The sequence below is a fragment of the Monodelphis domestica genome, chromosome 3, assembly GCF_027887165.1.
Source record: "Monodelphis domestica isolate mMonDom1 chromosome 3, mMonDom1.pri, whole genome shotgun sequence".
Lineage (NCBI taxonomy): Eukaryota > Metazoa > Chordata > Mammalia > Didelphimorphia > Didelphidae > Monodelphis > Monodelphis domestica.
This window is the reverse complement of record NC_077229.1, coordinates 11,703,107-11,723,912: the sequence shown is the minus strand read 5'-3', so window position 1 is coordinate 11,723,912 and position 20,806 is coordinate 11,703,107. Positions and strand designations below refer to the sequence as shown.

General features: G+C 41.2%; 1 protein-coding gene across 3 annotated transcripts; it reads left to right on the top strand.

The window, feature by feature from the left end:
* Positions 1-1,683: 1,683 nt before the first annotated feature.
* Positions 1,684-20,068, top strand: LOC100023561 (zinc finger protein 345-like). Of its 3 annotated transcripts, none has more exons than XM_007490741.3 (5): positions 1,684-1,822; positions 6,873-7,009; positions 11,795-11,921; positions 14,113-14,208; positions 16,596-20,068. In XM_007490741.3, the coding sequence occupies exons 2-5, from the start codon at positions 6,902-6,904 to the stop codon at positions 18,536-18,538; spliced, it is 2,274 nt and encodes a 757-aa protein (XP_007490803.1). In that variant the 5' UTR covers positions 1,684-1,822; positions 6,873-6,901; the 3' UTR covers positions 18,539-20,068. The 3 variants fall into 3 exon arrangements, with proteins under 3 accessions (XP_007490803.1, XP_056677279.1, XP_007490804.1); XM_007490742.3 differs by lacking the exon at positions 1,684-1,822 and adding an exon at positions 1,896-2,076; XM_056821301.1 differs by lacking the exon at positions 6,873-7,009 and having other exon boundaries at positions 1,717-1,822.
* Positions 20,069-20,806: the final 738 nt, after the last annotated feature.

Below are 20,806 nucleotides of genomic sequence, written 5' to 3'. Positions count from 1 at the left end.
AGCCCTGACTGACACAAAAGGGGAGGCTTAAACAAGAAGGGGAACATGGCAGGGGAGAGCTGGGAGAAGGCAGGGCTTGTGCTGGGGAGGAACAGGGAGATGGAGGCCAGGAAGCCCCTGTTGGGAAAGGGCAGGAGCCAGACTTCTGGGGGCTGAACCTGGGGATGCCTGCAGGAAAGAGCTCCTCTTGGGCTCCTGGGGGGCAGGCAGGCCTCAGAAGACCTGTAAGAGTGTGCTGGGCCCCCAGTGTGGCCTCCCCTGAGGGCAGGCCCAGTCACCTGCCTTGAGGACTCCTCCTCTGGGCCTCCCTTTATGGCTGCCTCCCAGCTCAGCCTGGACAGGCCCAAAACCTGGAAGAAGAGTCTAGAGTCCAGGGAAAGCCCTGGGTGGCTCCTGACACCCCCATCCCAGGGGAGGGCAGGCCATGCCCAGCCCAGGCCTGTTGTATTCTCTCCTCCTGAACCCCAGAGACAGCAGAGAGGAATTCAGAGCATCATCCCCGGGCCTGAGGCCAGCAAAGGAAGAATTGTCCAGGGAAAGAAGCCCTTCCAGGGCCTTTAGCCCCTCAGTGCCTGGAGTCAGGGAGGCCTGAGATCTCCCCCTGTGGGACCCTGGATATGTCACTTTAGTCTGCTTGCCTCAGTTTCCTCCCCTGTCCAATGGCTTGCAGGAGAGGGCCAAGCCTCCCAGCCTCTGTCCAGAAAACCCCAAAGGGGTAGGGAAGCAGCAGCCAGGTCTGAACAGCCTGAGCCCAGCAGCTCTGCAGACAGACACACAGACACCCCCAGACTGTCCTCAATCCATCAGAGCTCAGAGCCTGGGCTCAGGGGCTGCTGCTGCCTTCTGTGGCCTCCCAAAGGGCAGGAGGGGGTTCCTGAGCCTCCCCCAGGCCTCTGAGGATCTTTGGGCCTTGTGGGCTGGGGGAGGTGCTGAGGGAGACTCTCCTCAGTTGGCCTAGTTGCCCAGGAGACCCAAAGGTAGCAGCTTTGTTTCCCCCTAGATCTTCTCTGCACCAGTTTCCCCATCGGCCCAGATCAGCCTCTTATTCTCTAGATTCCACAGTGGGGAAAATTGAGGCAAAGGCTGGGGAGGGCTTTGGTTAGGCTCCCCCACAGTGGGCAGTGTCTGAGGCCACGTTGGAACCCAGATTGTGGGGGTTCCAGGCCCAGGAAGGCAGCACCAGAGTCACCTACACTCAGGGAGAGGGTTGGACTCTCTTTTGGGGAGTCTGATGGGTCCCCCCAAAGCAGAAGGAGCATTAGATCCTTTGAGGAGGGGAACCTGGGAGGGGGGACTAGGCCTGGACTGTCAGCTGCTGCGCTCTGCCTCAGTTTCCTTCTCTGTCAGAACCAGGGATCCAAGAGCCACCCCCACAGCCCCTTGGGGAGCAGAGATCCATTGACTGATCAGTCATTGAATAGACACTTATGAGGCACCTGTTGTGTGCTAGGCTGTGGCCTGAGGCAGCTTCCAGTCTAAAGAAGCAGAAGAGGTGGGCGGGAAGGGGAAATGGGGGTGGGGGAGAAGGCTGCAAACCCCCAGGTTGGGGAACAATTCCCGTATGACTTTTCCCCCACCGAGCCTCTACTTGGAGTGGCCTAGATAGGAGGATTCCATTTCCCAGAATGACTTTCATGACATCAGGCACGTCTTGGGCCTCCCCCCCCCCCCGGAGGACTCCATTTCCCACAATGCCTGTTCCCTGACTTCTCCCTAGTTTCGACTCCTCCCTAGCGTGGCAGCGTCCGGGCATGCTGGGAACTCATGTGGGCAGTTTCATAACCTGGAATACTTGCTGCTGTACTTCTAGGATATTTACTAGGTGAGAGGAGGAGGGGAGGGAGTCAGTGGTGCTGGCGGTGGGGTGGGAGGCTGGGGCTCCCCGGGGCTCCGTGCTCTGTCGGCTGAGAGTTTCTGCTCCGTAACTCCCGGGGAAGGAGAAGACCCGGGCGCACCCTTTCCGGGTGAGTGAGCCTGGGAGTGTGGCCGAAAGCATGTGCGCATGTGCAACAAGCCGGGACTGGCAGAGGTGGTGTGCGGGGCTGTAAAAGTGTGTGCTGGGGGAGAGGAGAGTCGGTGAGTGTGTGTGTCCTTATGTGTCCCCCTGGGGGATCCTCGCGCCACCTCCCCGGCCGCGGAGAGCAGAGATCCAGTGATCCGTCAGTCAGTCATTTCCCCTAGAGGAGAGAATGAGTCCGCAGCCCCGATGGGAGAAGCAGGCAGAGAAGAAACTCGAGCCTTTCGGGGCAGCGAGGGTGGAGATTCCTGTGCCCACTTGCCATGGAAGGAGCCTGATCTTGGGCACAGAAGAAATTCCAACAGGCTCTCCCACCCCCACCTGATGCCCATCTACCCCTCTCCTCCCTCCATTTATCTCCCACAATCCATTAATGCAGTTTCTGAATGGAATGAAGCCAAAGATGGCAGCAGAGAAAGTGAGGAAGCTCCTTCCTGACCTGTCCAAGGCCCGTCCCAAGCCTGAGGCTCCCTGTTCTCTGTTGGGGAGAGTCTCCCTGAGGCCATCAGAAGGGCCTGGGAGCTTCTCTGAGCTCTCCCCCTCTCTAATTTCCCACAGGTGTCCAATGAGGAAGTCTCCCCACCTTGGTTTCCCCACTAGCTGAAGGATCACAGTGTGACCCAAGCAGAGACCCCAGAGCCAGAGGGAATAGCTCCCAGGACCCCGAGGCCCCCATCCCCAGGCATGGCCAAGCTCCCCCACACTGGAATCCAGCAGAACTAAGAACTGTGTCTTTGCCAGGCCTCCAGGGGCGCCATCACTGCTTGAGATCAAGGGTTCACCCTGGCTGCCCCCACATCCCCGTGTTTTGGGGGTTTCCAGCCTCAGTAGCTCCTGCCTCAATGAGCAGCCCAGGTTCCAGCCAGACAGGCCCAGGCGCTGCCATTGATTCATGTACCCTGGAGTGTGACATCTCTAGTTACCAGAATCCCTAGAACTGGAGCTTTTTGGAGGTTTCACTGACTTAAGGCAGCCATTTCAGGAACTGGTTAGGAAGGACAGAAACCTGCCAGGACAGTGACACCATTTCAGAGCACAAGAGGCTCCCTGAGAATGAGGAAGCTGCCATGGCTCACAGTTTGGAGGTATCAGTTTACAGTGTCGGATTACAAATATCAGAGAAATACACCTGATGATCAGCTTTATGTAAGTGAATTGAACCCCAGTGAGCTCTCTTCCAGGGCACAGGCAGTGTGGAGGATGTTGGGCTCCCTTCAATGGGCAGCAGCTGCTGTGAGACACCAGCAGCCAGTAGGCTGTGTTGAGCAGGGATGCTGTGGCTGTTGGTAGCCCTGAGTAGGCTGCAGAAGTTCATGTCTCAGCACCCTTCTGCTTACATCCTTAGATGGTGTGAGTTCCATTTCTCTGGGAGGGCATGTGTGAGAGCAAAGATGTCTTCTGAAAATGTCTAGAGTTATTAGAACACCATCCTTCACCATGGTCAGGACGGTGAAAGAGAAAACATGAGTTATATCCTTTTTCCAGTGAAGAACCTGATTGGAGTACACATACTCTGTATCAGTTTCAAGGCAGAAGAGCAGTAAGGGTCAGACAGTGAGGGTGAAGTGACTTGCCCAGGGTCACATGGCTTGGAAATGTTTCAGACTAGATTTTAACCCAGGAACTCCCATCTCTAGAACTGACTCTCCATCCACTGAGCCACTTGGCTGCCCCCTGAGGTTTCTTTAAGTGTGTCTTTATGCCACCAAAGCAGAAAGAAGAACATCATATTGCAGACTGGGCAAAAATCTCATTTCTTAATGAGGTAGTTTTTGAAGGTTCTGATTGTTCAGGTCACTCAAGGGAGAGTTAGTTGTCAGCAAGATAAAAACAGGAGAAAATTCCCAAAGAGTCAAATGAAAGAGCACAAGTGTTGTTCAAAAAAATCATCAGACCAAGGAAAACCAGAAAGTTTCATCACTCAAGTTTCTTTTTCTTAGAGAAATGAAGATAAACTAGCAGACCATTTGTTGTGGGTTTGTCCTAAGGTATTACTATGATGGCCTTCAATCTTCAATTCATCCTCTCAGCTTGTAAACAGAAGAAATGTGTGTACAGAGAGAGTAATCCAGAAAGCAAAGGTTATCCAGTAGCAGTTGACAACATTAAGTAGTATCAGGCTTTTTTGCAACATAGTTGTCAATCCTCCGTGTCGAAAAACTATATCAGATTTCAGATGTCCCAGGTAGTTCTTTGAGGCTCAAAAACCATCTCAGACAATTGGGAAAAGGTCTCCTCTTTAGTATATTTGCTTCAATGGTTCCCTGTTGCTTGTAGTAGAGATTCTTTAGATGTTCTTGCTAAAATCTTTTTACAAAGCAGATCTCTGGGCAGATTAGTACAACTTCTCAAATGAGTCACAAAGGGATTTTACCCACAGGTGTGCTTAGAATCACCCCCCTTGAGTTCTGCCAGACAAAGGCTCCACCTATAACTGTTCCAGATCATATTCTTGAGTAACTTGTGTCTTTTCTCTGGAATGGTTTATTACCAGCTTCATGATTAAGAACCCATCAGACAATTATAACTGAACTCAAGACTGAAAATAATGTTAGTATGTGAATTTCAAAACTACTCCACCCTAATCAGACCATTCTTTAGAAGATCTGATTTAGTTATTTCCTGATCAATAACAATGGAGATACTTTGAATAACAGAATCAGGTCTTGGAAACCCACATTCTCCACCCTACTCAATTTAACAAGATTTTGAAAGGTCTGCATCAAACTCAAGATTTAATTATCTGAGGAGATGGCCTTCAACAGACATGTGCAAAGTCAAGCTAAGCTAACATTGGCACATGTGAGATGCAGGAAGTGAGGTAGAGAACAGCCTCTGGGGTTCTTGTGACTTCCCGTGGAGAGGGCTAGAGTTCAGTTCGATCCCACAGACAGCTTTCATTCAGAGTTGTCACATGAGTGATAAAGACTGACCCCTTTCTCTGCCTTGACTCTCCAGGGCCTTAAAACTCCCGCTTTGGCTCAGCCTGAGCCAGAGCAGGTTTGAGTTAAACTCCTTTCCTCTCTCTCTCTCTCTCTCTCTCTCTCTCTCTCTCTCTCTCTCTCTCTCTCTCTCTCTCTCTCTCTCTCTCTCTCTCTATCTCTCTCTCTCTCTCTCTCTCTCTTTCTCTGTCTCTCTCTCTCTCTGTCTCTGTCTCTCTCTCCCTCTCTCCCTCTTTCCCTCTCTCCCTCTAATATTTTCCTTCTCCTGTTGTAATTTAATCACCATAAAATTTGGCAGCTGACTTGGGATTTCCCTTGGCGATCACTTAGATTTTTTTCAGTCTCAACCATAATTTCCCCCTTTAGAAGTGACTGTCCCAAAAGCTCTTCCCTGAAATGGCACATCTTACCAATCAGGTGCTTAAAACAGAAAGTTTTCCAGAATTCACATGCAGAGAATATATTTCATCCCACAAATTTGATTTGATTTCCTTTTAGTTAGAATTCATCCTGCCATAAGGATGAATTATTTGATATAATTGTTCAAAAAACTTCTCATGATTTCCTTATTATTCTTTAACTGAAAAATGTAGTGTGTACATTTAATAAAGTCTGCGAAGTTTCTTGTGTAAACTTGGGGTGTAGGCTTAAGGTCAAAATTCCTGTGAACAAGATTTGACACCAACTTAAGTTTTATTTTTTTAGCTAATGGCTTATAATTCTTATAAAACAAACTATATTTTTTACTTTTATCTTAAGATTAATGTTATTAAAATAATCATGAAGGATAATACTGTTAGAATAGTACCCATATATACAAGAGATGAATTATATACTGTTCTTCTGTGTTTCTATTCCCACAGTTCTTTACCTCAGTGTGGATAGCATTCTTTCTCATGAGTCCCTCAGAATTGTCCTTGTCATAACATTACTACTTGTAGCAAAGTTCACTGAATTGGATCATTCCACAAAATTTCACTTTCTGTGTTCAATGTTCTCTTAGTTCTGCTCATTTCACTCTGCATCAGTTCATGGAGGTTCTTCCAGTTAGTTCATATAGAAATCCTTCAATTCATCATTCCTTACAGCACAGTAGTATTATATCACCATCATCTACCACAGTTCAGTCATGTCCCAATCAAGGGATATCCCCTCATTTTCCAATTTCATACCCCACAAAAAGTGGGGATATGAGTATTTTTGTACGGCCATTTTTTTTCTTATCCTTTTGGGATACAGACCTAATAGGGGTATTGTTGGATCAAAGGGCATGCATTATTTTAAACCTGTTGGGCTTAATTCAAAATTGAATGGCATAATATCTTTGCATGTATAGAGAAAAGGAGGAAATTTGTTCCATTCTGAAAATTACTGCATGAGAGTTTAAAAAGAGAGAAGTCGTTTTTCTGCTTAGCATACAAAATTTACCAAAAATGAACATATGAAAGTCCATCCAAAATGATGTGAGCAGAATATCAGGAAGGTTACCCGAGATCCACAAAATGATAGCAATAATAGATGAGTGGTTTTTAGGGAAGAGAGAAAGGGTAGTGGAGAAAGAGTGTCCAATCTGGAGGACAGAGCATGCTCAGGCACAGGGTTTGAGTTGTAGTCAAACTCAGAACATGAGTTGTGAAGTATGATGAGTATCTTGGACTTGCCTGTGTCACAGATCTGTTGTGAAGTTTCACTGTTATTATATGTGAAAATATTTCTTAAATCATCCATCTTGTAGATAAGACCAAATGGTGTATCCAAAGACTGACTCTGTTTGTTTTAAGTTTAAAAACTTTTTTTGCCTGGGAAAATAGAATAAAAATCATTTTACTTTCTGCCATCAGAGGAAAGAAGTTATATTGCTCTATGTGTGTGTGTTTCCTTTAAATGTTCATATCATAATTTGTTTTCTTCAGAGGCAGAGACTAATTTTGAAGTGAAGGAGATGTCTACAAAGCTGAGGCTTTTTGTGGAAGGATCTGGACCTCAAAGATACATGAATGAGGTTCCCCATGACTTCATTTTGAGAGAAATCTGTGATTCTGATATCCAGGTAAATAAAAAAAACTAAAGAGTAGCTGTGAATTTCATGAAGCTGCAGAGTAATTAAACCCATATTGAGTCCTAAATCAGTATATAAAATTGACTTCAGGAAATGACTGTTGTCAGGATAGTGTTAAACGAGTTTTCTTCATCTCTCCCTTTGTCTTTAAGAGGCAAGGGAGCAGAAAGCTTTCTCAGTCATAGCATTCTGCTGAATGGGGGTGAGTTGCAGGCTGTCAGTTGATGACTGGAGAGTCAGTTACTGACAGTGGGTTGTGTAAAGATTAAAATTTTGGGGTGACTGAGGCAAGATAGAAATCAGTTTCTCTCTGCAAGGAGTATTATATTTTTATGAGGTTTATTAAAGATTAAGAACTTAAGAATATACAAGTAAGAAAAACTTGTGTCTAGGCCAGAGAGAGGCCTAGACAATCTCACCTACATCATAAAAAAAAGCCGCGTCTGCTTGCAAGCGGAAACAGGGAAGAAAACAAAGAGAAACAAAAGCCTTTGCAATCAGGTTAAATACCCCATCTTGTTCTTGGCCCATTTGAGGTTTCAGTGAGATTAGAGGCCATTCTGAGGAAGTGGGGCAAGGTCTTCAGGGGATTGAAGTTCTGGATTCAAGTCCATTTTTACAGTTGGGCAGTTAAGGCTGGCAGTTCAGGGAAAGTTGGCTGCTGGGCATGAGTTGGTCCTTGGGGGGTTGGTTCCTGGTAGTGTGGGTTGGTGATTAGTTGAGTTATATAAAGGTGGGCCTGACCTTACTAACAGCAAAGACCTTTAAGGAGCAGAGGATGCTGGGAGAGAAGAAGAGACTTGGCAAAGCTCCATGGAGAATTCTGGGCTTTTGAATAGAGATACCAAAGAGGTCAGAAGCATTTCCTTGCTGGGGATCTTGTCAAGAGCCAAATAGAGGTTTCAGCTGAGTCTTGCCCTGAGACCACTGCTACTAAGTAGTTCCTTCAAGAAAACATCTCAGCAGAGTTTCAAGACTCTTCTGACCCAGGAAGTTCATGGACTCCCTCCTCTGGAGCCTGGCTCTCTCCCTTTGCCTTTTTCACCTGTTTTGACTATTCCTTATCCCGATAGTATTAAGAATAGGAGTGAGGGAATACTTGGGTTTAGGAAGGAGAAACTCAGATTTAGCTTGAGAGCTGTCTGTGTGACTGACCTTGTAGGACATATATATATATACCAGGGACTCCGACTTCCACTTTCCCACCCCCATACAAGCCTTAAAGTCATTGCTCATTAAATCTTTTGTTTTTTGTTTTTAAATCCTCACCTTCCGTCTTGGAATCAATACTGTGTATTGAGTACAAGGCAAAAAAGTGGTAAGGGCTAGGCAATGGGGGTTAAGTGACTTGCTTAGGGTCACACAGCTGGGGAGTGTCTGAGGCCGGATTTGAACCAAGGACCTCCCATCTTTAGGCCTGGCTTTCAATTCACTGAGTGACTAAGCTACCCCCTAGAAAGGCTTTTAGACAGAGAAGACTTCTTGCTAAACATCACCCAGTACATCCTGGAGAGAGACCTTTGTGAACACAAATAATGTGAAACGGCTTTCATACACAGCATCTCTCTTGCCAGTGTAAGATTTAGAATTGGTTTGACTATAAAAATTTTAGAGTTGTCGTGGTCATCGTTTATAAAAATAATTAACTTCTTAAATCAAACAAATCTGTTAGTAGCTCTTAATCATTCAATGTAATATAAATATAGCTAATGAAAGCAATATAACAGGGAAGTAGAAAATACTTCCTATCTTGATATAATAAAGCTATTCATGATTTAATTTTAAATATTACAATTTCACTGACCACAAAGTTGGATCAGGACTTTCACTTTCTTCACTTTTTACTCTCTAAAGCTATCCTTAAGTCAGTTTGATAGAAGGTAACTCTGGAGTTCAGAACTCTTCCTCCTAAGGTTGTCGAGCAGTTAGAAATAGACAAAAGGGCACATTAGCCTCATAGCTACAGCCTTTGGTCTAATACTATAAAGTCCTTTGCAAGTCCCTCCCTTCTATGGATAAACTGTGCTGCTGTTGCCTCCTGACCACTGCTGATTCCCCAGAAGTTGTGTGTGAACAGGGGAATTCCAATCCCCTTTTCCCTTTGTTAAGGTCCGGGAATTCACCCACCACCATGGAAGACCACGGACAATGCAAACAGGCAGGGAAAGGCCGTTTATTGAACTGATATGCATCAGTGGGAACTTCTGCCATCAGAGTTCCAAGTTGTTTCTGAGAGGCTGGGCCTTAAGTACTCTCCAGCATGTATGGCCCCCTCTTCCAGCCCCTTATCTGCTACATACAATTCTTGGAACGTTGCCGGCATGTTTGGCTCCCCTCAACCCTTATCGGTTACATACTATTCTTGGGACCTTGACAATTTTATGTTATTGGGGTCTTCCTGGCCTTTATCTGGTACCTACTTAAGCTGCATGTTTATTGGGTCTTCCTAACTTCCAAGGCTAGCCAGCTTGTTAAGGTTTTCCTGTATTTTCAAGGCTGGTCATTTTGGCCTCCCTCACCTTCACCTGAGAACAGTTGAGTAGAGCCCTGACCCACCTTACTGCTGCCTGGTAAGCTGGGGTTTTTTTTTTTCTTTTTGAATTAGTTTAGTTAAGTTAGGTTACAATCATCACATTGTTTCCCTCCCTCCAATCCACCCACCCTTCCCTCAGCCAATTCACAATTTCATTGGGTATTACTTGTGTCCTTGATTAGAACCTATTTCCATGTTGTTGTTGTTGTTTGCACTAGGATGTTCATTTAGACTCTACATCCTCAACCACATCCTTTTGACCAATATATTCAAGCAGTTTTTTTTTCTTTGGTGTTTTTACTCCTACAGATTTTCCTCTGATTGTGGATCGTGGTTTTTCTCGTAGATTCCTCCAGGTTGTTCAGTATCACTGCATTACCATTAATGGAGAAGTCCATTACATTCCATTGTACCGTAGTGTATCAGTCTCTGTGTACAATGTTTTCCTGGTTCTCCTCCTCTCACTCTGCATCAATTCCTGGAGGTTGTTCCAGTCCCCATCGAATTCCTCCACTTTATTATTCCTTTGAGAGCAATAGTATTCCATCAGCAACATATACCACAATTTGTTCAGCTATTCCCCAGTTGAAAGGCATCCCCTCATTTTCCAATTTTTTGCCACCACAAAGAGCGTAGCTATAAATATTTTTATACATGTCTTTTTCCTTATTATCTCTTTGGGGTACAAACCCAGCAGTGCTATGGCTGAATCAAAGGGCAGACAGTCTTTTAGTGCCCTTTGGGCGTAGTTCCTAATTGCCTTCCAGAATGGTTGGATCAATTCACAACTCCACCAGCAATGAATTAATGTCCCGACTTTGCCATATCCCCTCCAACATTCATTACTTTCCTTTGCTGTCATGTTAGCCATCTGCTAGGTGTGAGGTGATACCTCAGTGTTGTTTTGATTTGCATCTCTCTGATTATAAGAGATTTAGAACATTTTTTTCATGTGCTTATTAATAGTTTTGGTTTCTTTAACTGAGAATTGCCTGTTCATGTCCCTTGCCCATTTATCAATTGGAGAATGGCTTGGTTTTTTTGTACAATTGGTTTAGCTCTTTATAAATTTGAGTAATTAGACCTTTGTCATAGGTTTTTGTAATGAATATTGTTTCGCAATGTGTTGCTTCCTTTCTAATTTTGGATCCATTTGTTTTGTTTGTACAAAATCTTTGTAATTTGATGTAATCAAAATTATTGATTTTATATTTTGTGATTTTTTTTCCTAGCTCTTGCTTGGTTTTAAAGTCTTTCCTTTCCCAAAGATCTGACAAGTATACTATTCTATATTCACCTAATTCACTTAGTTTCCTTCTTTATATTCAAGTCATTCACCCATTGTTTTAGATTTTGGAGAGTGTCAAATGGCCACATTAAAAGACCAGTCAATTAGTTGTTTCAAATGAAGAAATTCTGTCTCTTGAGAATTCCAGTCGTTATACTGTTAGTATCTTCCTTTTGAATAATTTAATCGCTGTAGTATTTTTAAAAGATGAACACCCTTCTTTTCATCATCAAACTTACTCCTTTTCATGTATAACTAAATATAAATTAACTGACAATATTCCACCAACAAAATTATTATGAAGCAAAGACAAAAATGTTTTGGGTATAGCACATCATACCCAGTGGTTGCCCTAATTCTGAATTTAGCATAAGACTGAGCTAGAATTAGTCTGATCCCATATAACTCTATGGACTCCTCTTTATGCTTTCATATTGATAAGACTAGTTCAGACTTTTAGGAACTTAGGTAGAAAATTCATTTTTATTTATTTCCTCCTCATTGCTCATTGGTAACATTTTCCCCCTAGAATACACAGTATATTCTGCCTTTTCAGAAACTCTTGTAAGAAATGTTCTTATCAGCTCAATACTGAATTTTATGATGAGGAGGAATTTCAGATCACCCTCTCTATCTCTCCTCCGTAAAATCTCCCATCTCACCCAGAGAGCACTTCCTATCTCCCTGATTCCACAGGGACAATCATATCAGAGTAAGACACTTCTCCAGGTTTTACTCTTCACAACATGATTTTCACTTTAGACATAAAATGATTTTATGATTATTCTTTTGGGTTCTGAATGACTGTTCTCCAGTGCTGGCTCTGACACCCTTCAAGGTTAGGAGTTTGGATAAAAGCTTTGTATACTTTAGTTTCCTCCAATCAGTGAATAAGGGTTTTAGTAGACGAATTCTGAAGCTTAAATCCTAAATCTTGTGACTTTTGTTGTCTTAGGGCTCATTAACATTCAAGGATGTAGCTGTGGACTTCACTCAGGATGAGTGGTGCCTATTGGACAATTCTCAGAAGGAACTGTACCTGGAGGTCATGCTGGAGAATGTGCAGAATCTACTCTCTGTGGGTAAGGGTCATTTTCACTGTTGACTCTGAATCTGCCATTAAAAAGGGAATGCCTTTATTCCAAGCCAGTTGTACAGGATTTAATACCAAAAGACAAATCTAACCATAGAAAATATCTGAGGAGGCAAAGAAGAGGAAAGCATGCACTGAGCTGGGGATTGGTATATAAAAGCCTCCCTATGGAAAACAACAATTAATAATTGTAATTCATCTCAGGTGCTTGAAGAGTTTAAAAAGGAATTCAAAAATGAAATGAGTGAAGTTGAAGAAAAATGTGGTAAATAAATGCAAGTATTACAAAAAGAAGAGCTGAAAAACCAAAATTGATTAAGTAGCAAATGAAGCATAAAAATCTAATAAAGAGGTTGGGGTTTTTTTTTGTTTGTTTGTTTGTTCTTTGAGTAGTGTTGACTTCCTGGGAAAAAATGGTAAAAAAATCCAATATAGAAAAGAGTTCCTGGAAATGTAAAATGGACCAAATGAAAAAGGAGGATCAAAAGGTTATGGAAGAAAATCTATCTTCCTTTTATAACTATAATTGAGCGTATAGAAACTAATGACTTCATGAGACATCAAGATGTAATAAAAGAAAATCAAAAGAATTTAAAATGAGAAGAAAATATGAAGTATCTGACTAAAAAAAAAACACACATGACCTGGAAAATAGATCCATGAAAGAAAATCTTAAGATTTATTAGACTACCCCTCCACCCACAATGTCCTAGATGTAATATTCTGTGGAATTATCAAATAAAACTGCCTCAGTATTCTCCAATCATGGATCAAAAGTGAAATGGAAAGAATCCACAGATCACCTCCTGCAGTCAATCCCCATATCACAACTCCCAAGAATATTATAGCCCAATATAAGAACTTTTATGCTAAGGAGATAGTATATCACTAAGCCAGTTAGAAACAATTTGTATATCATGGAGCTCCAATGTTAACTATACAGTTTCTGGGGAGTGGAGGAGTTCTATATTAAATGATCAAAATTTTTTGGAATATGATATTCTTCAAAGGCATAGAGACTGGGTTTATAACCATGAATTACCCACCCATGAAGATGGACTATATCCTTTCAAGGAGAAAAATCATTTAATAAATAAAGGGGATGTCCAAGCATTACTGATGAAAAGAACAGACTAAAGCAGAAACTTCTCCCAGTATAGTATCAAGGCAAACTCACTGCTAAACTGGATAATAGCTGCCGCAACACCAAGATGCCAGGACGCTAAGACGCTCAGCACGCTGCCAGCCAGAGCCACCTCTCCACAAAAGGCTGAGAAAGGAAATGACGTAAAATATATAGACCGTTTTTACATCATTTTCCTGTGTCTCACATGTACCAGTGGTAGCTTAAGCTTGAGTTAGGAGAACCCAGTGTTCTGTCAGTTGTTTCTGATTTGAGATTTGTCCTTTGCTAGCACTTGTCTGTCATAAGCCATCCTCCTAAGTACTTAATCCTTACTTAGCGGTGTAGACATTCCTGTTTTTGTTAGACTAAGTAGAGTAGAGTAATCTAAAGGTCACAAAACCCATTTCACATATTCAAGTAGTCATTTAGATAGTAAAGGTAAGGGTACTGTTATTTCCATAACAACATGGAAATAAAAGAACAAAATATAAAATTAATTCACAGTTAATTCTACCTAGTCTAGTGAGTTTTTTCTAATTCCTCTTTCATTCTAATCTCATTCTAGATGATGGGAATAGAAAGAAAGGGAATCAGTATTTCAGAATATCTGTTCTATATCCTCTACTTGATAAAGTTGTTCATAATTGTCATTAATTTCACAATACCCCTTTGAGTTTGATACCCTCATTGACCTCAATTCACAATTGAGGCAAATGAGGGAAACAGTGGTTAAATAACATGCTCAAGAGCACCCATTTACCATCTCTCTGAGGCTGGATTAAACTTGCTTTTCTGACTCCACGTTCTGATCTCTCATCCCTTCACTACCAACTACCATTAATTTCTGTGTAATGGAGGTTGCAGAATGTACCTATTCCTCTATTATAGGAGATAAGGATGGAATTTTCTGATTGCAAATGTTTTCCATGATATTCACCCTCGTGCAAATATCCCAAGAGTGAATCAAACAGACGCCATTCTATAGACCTGAAAATAAGGTCATGAAAATAATGACCCTTTCCGTTTATATAGATCTTTTCATTCTTATGCCCAGGTCTTCCAGTTCCTAGAGAATATTTGACCTCTTGTTTTCAGCAAGGGGAAGCACCATGGCTGCTAGAGCAAGAAGTCCCCAGGAGCTCCTGTCCAGGTGAGTGAGGTGAAACCAGGTGTATCAGGGCTGTTATCCCAAAGCACTTTAATCTGTTAGAGTTAAGGGAGTGTTAGACTTGGTCACTCACTGGCAGACCAATGTTGAATCATGCTGTTCATTTTCTGAGAGATGGATGAGAGGGACTCAAGTATAAGGAGATCATAAGACATTATATATTGTAATCATAAAATGAGATGAATAATTTGTATGTGTGCACTAAATGGCATGAGATCATTTTTCCTTTTCTTAATTTTTAAAATATTTTCCCATGTTTCCATGATTCATTTTCTTTCCAACCTCTCTTCCGTCCCTTCTCCCAGAATCAACAAACTATTCCACTGGATTATGTATAAATGTTATCACTTGATAACCTATTTTTAGATTTGTCATTTTTGCAATAGAGCAATCTTTAAAAACCAAAATCACCCTCATCTCATGTACTGTGGTGAAAATTTATCAGACCAGTACACAACTCTCAGCTAAATAATAGGTTTATTGAGAGCGGGCAAGTTTCACAGTAAACGTAGACTCTAGTCAAGATCAGAACCAGAGACCCCGAGCTATAGGAGACCACCTTTTTTATGCCAAGAAATCTGATGACACAGTGACAGTAAATACAATCAAAATTAAAATTGAATGGATGCCAAATCTTTGACATGGACATTTCTTAATGATGGAAGTGCTGATTATGTTAGAAAGTATAAAAAAAATTCGCTATGGGTCGATATTGTCTCTTATTAGAGGTGAGCTTTCTAGGGACTCTGCATGAAGGGGTTGGGGGCTAATTGTTTTTCTGTTGACAAGTATTATGAAATACTAGGAGTCAGCTGTTCGGTGCCTCTATGAGTATCTTCTTATAAAAAAAAAAAAGAGTACTTCCCCACCCCTATCTAACTATCTTGTTATACGAAAACAGGCATGTGGTGGCCTAAGTGGAAACTTGGGTTATAGTATTACGGTTAAAATGCCTGTAAACAAGATTTTATACCATGTTAAACCTCATTTTGTTTTTAGCTAATATTTAAAATTCTCATAAAGCAAACTATATTATTTGAATATTAAGACTCATGATTATATTATTTAAGTAATCATAAAGAATGATACTATTATAATCATAAAAGAGGAATGGGGTTTCACACAGTACATATATATGTACAAAATAAAAATATGACTTATCACGTATGTATGTATATATATATATATATATATATATATATATATATATATATATATATATATATATGTGATAAGTCATGTTTTTATTTTGTGTTTTTACTCTCTCAGTTCTTTCCCTCAGTGTGGATAGCATTCTTTCTCATTAAGTCCCTCAGGATTGTTCTTTATCAAATCATTGCTACTAGTAGTAGAGTCCATTACATTGTATCGTTCCACAAAGGTTCATGTTCTGCTCCGTGGATCTGCTCATTTCACTTTTTATCAGTTTATGGAGGTTCTTCCGGTTGATATAGAAATCCTCTAGTTCATAAATCCTTACTGTACAAGAGTATTCCATCACTATCATATATCACAATGTGTTAAGTCATTGCTCATCAACAGACACCCCCCCTCCCCCCATTTTCCAATTTCTTGCCACCAAAAAGAGTTGGGATGTGAGTATTTTTGTACAACCTTTTTTTACTAACTCTTTAGGATACAAACCTAGTAGTAGTATTTCTGTATCAAAGGGAATGCATTCTTTTGAAGCCAGTTGTACATTATTCTAAATTGAATGGCATAATGTTTTTGTGTGTTGGAACAGTTAAATTTTCCTTTTATAATATATATAGAGAAGAACAACATTCTATTTGTATTGCATTTTGAAAATTAGTAGAGTTAAAAAAAATGAAATTAATTTTCTACTTAGCATACAAAATTTACCCAAAATGACCATGTGATAGTTTATCCAAAATGATGAGAACAGAGCATATTCACAAAATTATAGCAATAATGGATGAATGACTTTTTAGGAAAGATTGAAAGGGCAGTGGAGAAAGATTGTCCAACATGGAGGACAAAGCATACTCAGGCACAGGGTTTGGGTTATAGTCTGGCTACAAGGAAGTTATTCAGATCATTCCTTCATTCTTTACTCATGATAGAGTTGTGAACTTTGATGAATATCTTTGTCCTGCCTGTCTCATAGGTGCATTGTGATATTTCATTGTTATTATATGTCAAATCTTTTTTATAATCATCCATCTTGCATATATAGCCAAAGGGTGTATCCAAAGACTGCTTGTTTAAGTTTAAAAACTCCTTTTTGCCTAGGGAAATAGAATAAAAATAAGTTTACTTTCTGCCATCAGAGGAAAGAACTTATGTTATTCTGATGTGTTTCTGTGTGTCCTTTCTTCTGTGTTTATATCTTAATTTGTTTTCTTCAGAGGCAGAGACTAATTTTGAAGTGAAGGGGTTTTCTACAAAACAGCAGATTTTTGTGGAAGGATCTGACCCCAAAAGATGCATGAATGAGGGTTCCTGTGACTTCATTTTGAGAGAAATCTGTGACTCTGATATCAAGATCAATAAAAATGTAAAGAGTGAATGTGAATGTGATGACCCTTCAGAGAAATTCAACCAATATTCAGTCCTAAATCAACATGTGACATTGACCTCTGGAAATGTCTGTTGTCAGGATACTCAATACAGCAAATGCTTTCCTGACGAAGTACGACTTTTTCAGTGGAATGAGAAACCTTCTGAAAAGCCCATGTATCAAGGTAACCTAGGAGGAATAGGCTTTGGCTGCACTTTAGACTTCATTAGATATCCAAAAAGTAAATGGGTAGAGATAGTTTCTGTGAAGGATGAAGGAGGGAAACCTTTTAGTCAAAACTCTGATCTTGCTGCATATCAAATAATTCATTCGGGAGAGAAACCTTATGAATGTAAACAATGTGGAAAGGCATTCACAAAGAGGAATCATCTCAGTACACATCAGAGAATCCACTCTGGAGAGAAACCTTATGAATGTAAACAATGTGGAAAGGCATTCACACAGAAGAGTCATCTCAGTACACATCAGAGAATTCACTCTGGAGAGAAACCTTACGATTGTAAACAGTGTGGAAAGGCTTTCACACGGAGGAGTCATCTCAGTACACATCAGAGAATCCATTCCGGAAAGAAACCTTATGAATGTAAACAGTGCAGAAAGGCTTTCACAAGGAAGGGCAGTCTTGCTGCACATCAGAGAATCCACACTGGAGAGAAACCTTATGAATGTAAACAGTGTGGAAAGGCTTTCAAATGGACAGCCTCTCTTGCAGCTCATCAGAGAAGCCACAGTGGAGAGAAACCTTATGAATGTAAACAGTGCAGAAAGGCTTTCACACAGAGGGGCAGTCTTGCTGCACATCAGAGAATCCACACTGGAGAGAAACCTTATGAGTGTAAACAATGTGGAAAGACTTTCAAATGGAAAGTCTCTCTTGCAGCACATCAGAAAATCCATGCTGGAGATAAATCTTATGAATGTAAACAGTGTGGAAAGGCTTTCACACAGAGGTGTCATCTCAGTACCCATGAGAGAATCCACTCTGGAAAGAAACCTTATGAATGTAAACAGTGTGGAAAGGGTTTCACACAGAGGGGAAATCTTGCTACACATCAGAGCATCCACACTGGAGAGAAACCTTATAAATGTAAACATTGTGGAAAACCTTTCAAATGGAGAGTCTCTCTTGTAGCACATCAGAGAATCCATACTGGAGAGAAACCTTATGAATGTAAACAGTGTGGAAAGGCTTTTACGGGTAGTAAATATCTTGTTGCACATCAGCAAATCCACACTGGAGAGAAACCTTATGAATGTAAACAGTGTGGAAAGGCTTTCATACAGAGGAGTTATCTCAGTAGACATCAGAGAATCCACTCTGGAAAGCAACCTTATGAATGTAAACAGTGCGGAAAGGCTTTCAAATGGAAAATCTCTCTTGCAGCACATCAGAGCATCCATACTGGAGAGAAACCTTATGAATGTAAACAGTGTGGAAAGGCTTTCAAATGGAAAGTCTCTTTTGCAGCACATCAGAGAAACCATACTGGAGAGAAACCATCTGAATGTAAACAGTGCGGAAAGGCTTTCACACGGAGGAGTCATCTCAGTACACATCAGATAATCCACTCTGGAAAGAAACCTTATAAATGTAAACAGTGTGGAAAGGATTTCACACAGAGGAGTCATCTTGCTTTACATCAGAGCATCCACACTGGAGAGAAACCTTATAAATGTCAACAGTGTGGAAAGCCTTTCAAATGGAAAGTGTCTCTTGCAGCACATCAGAGAATTTACACTGGAGAGAAATCCTATAAGTGTAAACAATGAGGAAAGGTTTTCAAATGGGATCAGAGAATTCATACTGGAGGGAAACCTTATGAATGTACACAGTGTGGAAAGGCTTTCAGACAGAGGAGTTATCTCAGCAGACATCAGAATCCACACTGGAGAGAAACCTTATGAGTAAACAGTGGGAAAGGTCTTTCAAATGGAAAGTCTCTCTTGCAGCAGGTCAGAGAAGCCACACTGGAGAGAAACCTTATTAATGTAAACAGTGTGAAAAGGCTTTCAAATGGAATGTCTCTCTTGCAGCACATCAGAGAATCCACACTGGAGAGAAACATCATTTATGTAAAGTGTAGAAAGGCTTTTACATGTAGCAGCTCACTTGCTACACTTCAGCTAATCCACAATTGATAGAAACCTTTTGAATGTAAACAATGTGGAAAGGCTTTCACAAAGAGGAGTCATCTCAGTACACATCATACAATCCACTCTGGAAAGAACCCTTATGAAAGTAAACAGTGTGAAAAGGCTTTCACATGGAGGAGTCACCTCAGTAAACATAAGAGAATCCACACTGGAGAGAAACCTTATGAATGTAAACAGAATGGAAATGCTTTCACACACAGGGGTGGTCTTGCAGTACATCAGAGAATCCACACTGAAGAGAAACCTTATGAGTGTAAACAATGTGGAAAGGCTTTTAAATTGAAAGTCTCTCCTGCAGCACACCAGAGAATCCACACTGGAGAGAAATCTTATGAATGTAACAGTGTGGGAAGGCTTTCACACAGAGGAGTCATCTCAGTACACATCATACAATCCACTCTGGAAAGAAACCTTATGAATGTAAACAATGTGGAAAGGCTTTCACACAGAGGATCTCTTGTAATCCATCAGATAATCTACACTGGAGAGAAGAAACCTTATTGTATCGGACAAAATCATGCAATATTCTATGACATATATTGATTAGTATTAGTAATGTTAGATTGGAAACTTCGTTTAAAAAATTAGTGAAAGTTAGGTATCCTTCTCAAGGGAGATACAAATCTCTCCTTTTGAAGAGTAGAGAAATTTCCCTCCCCTTCATCAACTTTTTATAGATACATAATTATCCGGCTTTTCACTTTTTTCCTAATGTAGCCAAAACTTCCCCATTTTAGTCCTTTAAAAAATTTTAATTAATGGATTAAGATGTTAGATTGCCATTCCCATGTGAAATGTCTTGAAACATGCAACTACAATCTTAACTCTGTGTCCTAAATGTTTCAGTTTAAAAGGCCTTGGCCATGTCTAAATTCTGGCTTAACTTAAAAATTTCAAACTTAAGAAATGCTCCATGAGATCAATATGCTGGGAAACTTAAGGAGGATAAGAAAAGATAAAGAAAATATAACATTCAAAGACGTATTTTAAACAGGTAGTGAATGAATAGAAGGGGTACATTGTGTTAATTTCTGATATATTTTGAGTTCATTTGTATATCCATGGACATTCCTGTTGAGTCAACCACTCAGAGCAGTGCCCCTGTCCTCTCCCTTTTCCTAATAAAAGCTGTATATTTTGCTGCAAGTATGTCATCCAGTCTCCTCTCTACTCATTTGAACAAGGATGTAGACCCATGTTCCACTCCAAACATGAATGTCAACAATGTGAAAAAGCTTTCCCAAAGATGGGCAATCTTTCTGGACATATTCTTTTTGCCAAGAGTGGATTGGGGTTCCTGGATTTTGTTTGCTTTTTAAGCTTCTGTTTTGCAGGGATTCATCTTTGTAATATCTTCCCTTCCTAGGCAGAAGCCCAGGTGAGTGCAGGTAATGATAATCTTTATATAGAGAGGTTTAAAGCATTTTGCCCTGAAGCTACATTTCCTGCCCCTTCTGCCTTGGCTGTATCCAGCCTTGTTTCTTCCCAGGCTCCACATTCTTCAGCCTTGGGTCTCAAGTCTCGCTGCCAATGCCTTACATTGCCCTCTGGGATAAGTCTGTGGTGCCTTCAGCGAAGCCCTGAGAATTCAGAGATTTCTTCGGTCCTCTCTCTGACTGGAATGGCAGGTGGTATGGGGCATATGTGACCAGCTTATGTTCTGATGAGTGCAGTTTTGCCCTCATATATAGTGTTAGTATCCCGAGACACTGCCTACCTTTAAGGCTTCATCCCTTTGGAAAGCCCCTTTGCTCTTCTGGTTTTGATTTCTGTCCTTTTGAGAGACTCCAGAACAAAGCTGTTATTCCTAGCTTCCCATAGCCATGTAGTGGCTCCCTTTCATTCAAGAAGGGAAACAAGACATCCCTGGCACCAGGAAAAAGG

What these genes read in the sequence shown, in the direction of transcription:
- LOC100023561 (XM_007490741.3), top strand. Translation starts at nt 6,902, where the DNA reads ATGTCTACAAAGCTGAGGCTTTTTGTGGAAGGATCTGGACCTCAAAGA. An exon ending in GCAGAATCTACTCTCTGTGG is followed by an intron (nt 11,922 to 14,112) that starts GTAAGGGTCATT and finishes TCTTATGCCCAG; the next exon opens with GTCTTCCAGTTCCTAGAGAA. An exon ending in CCCCAGGAGCTCCTGTCCAG is followed by an intron (nt 14,209 to 16,595) that starts GTGAGTGAGGTG and finishes TGTTTTCTTCAG; the next exon opens with AGGCAGAGACTAATTTTGAA.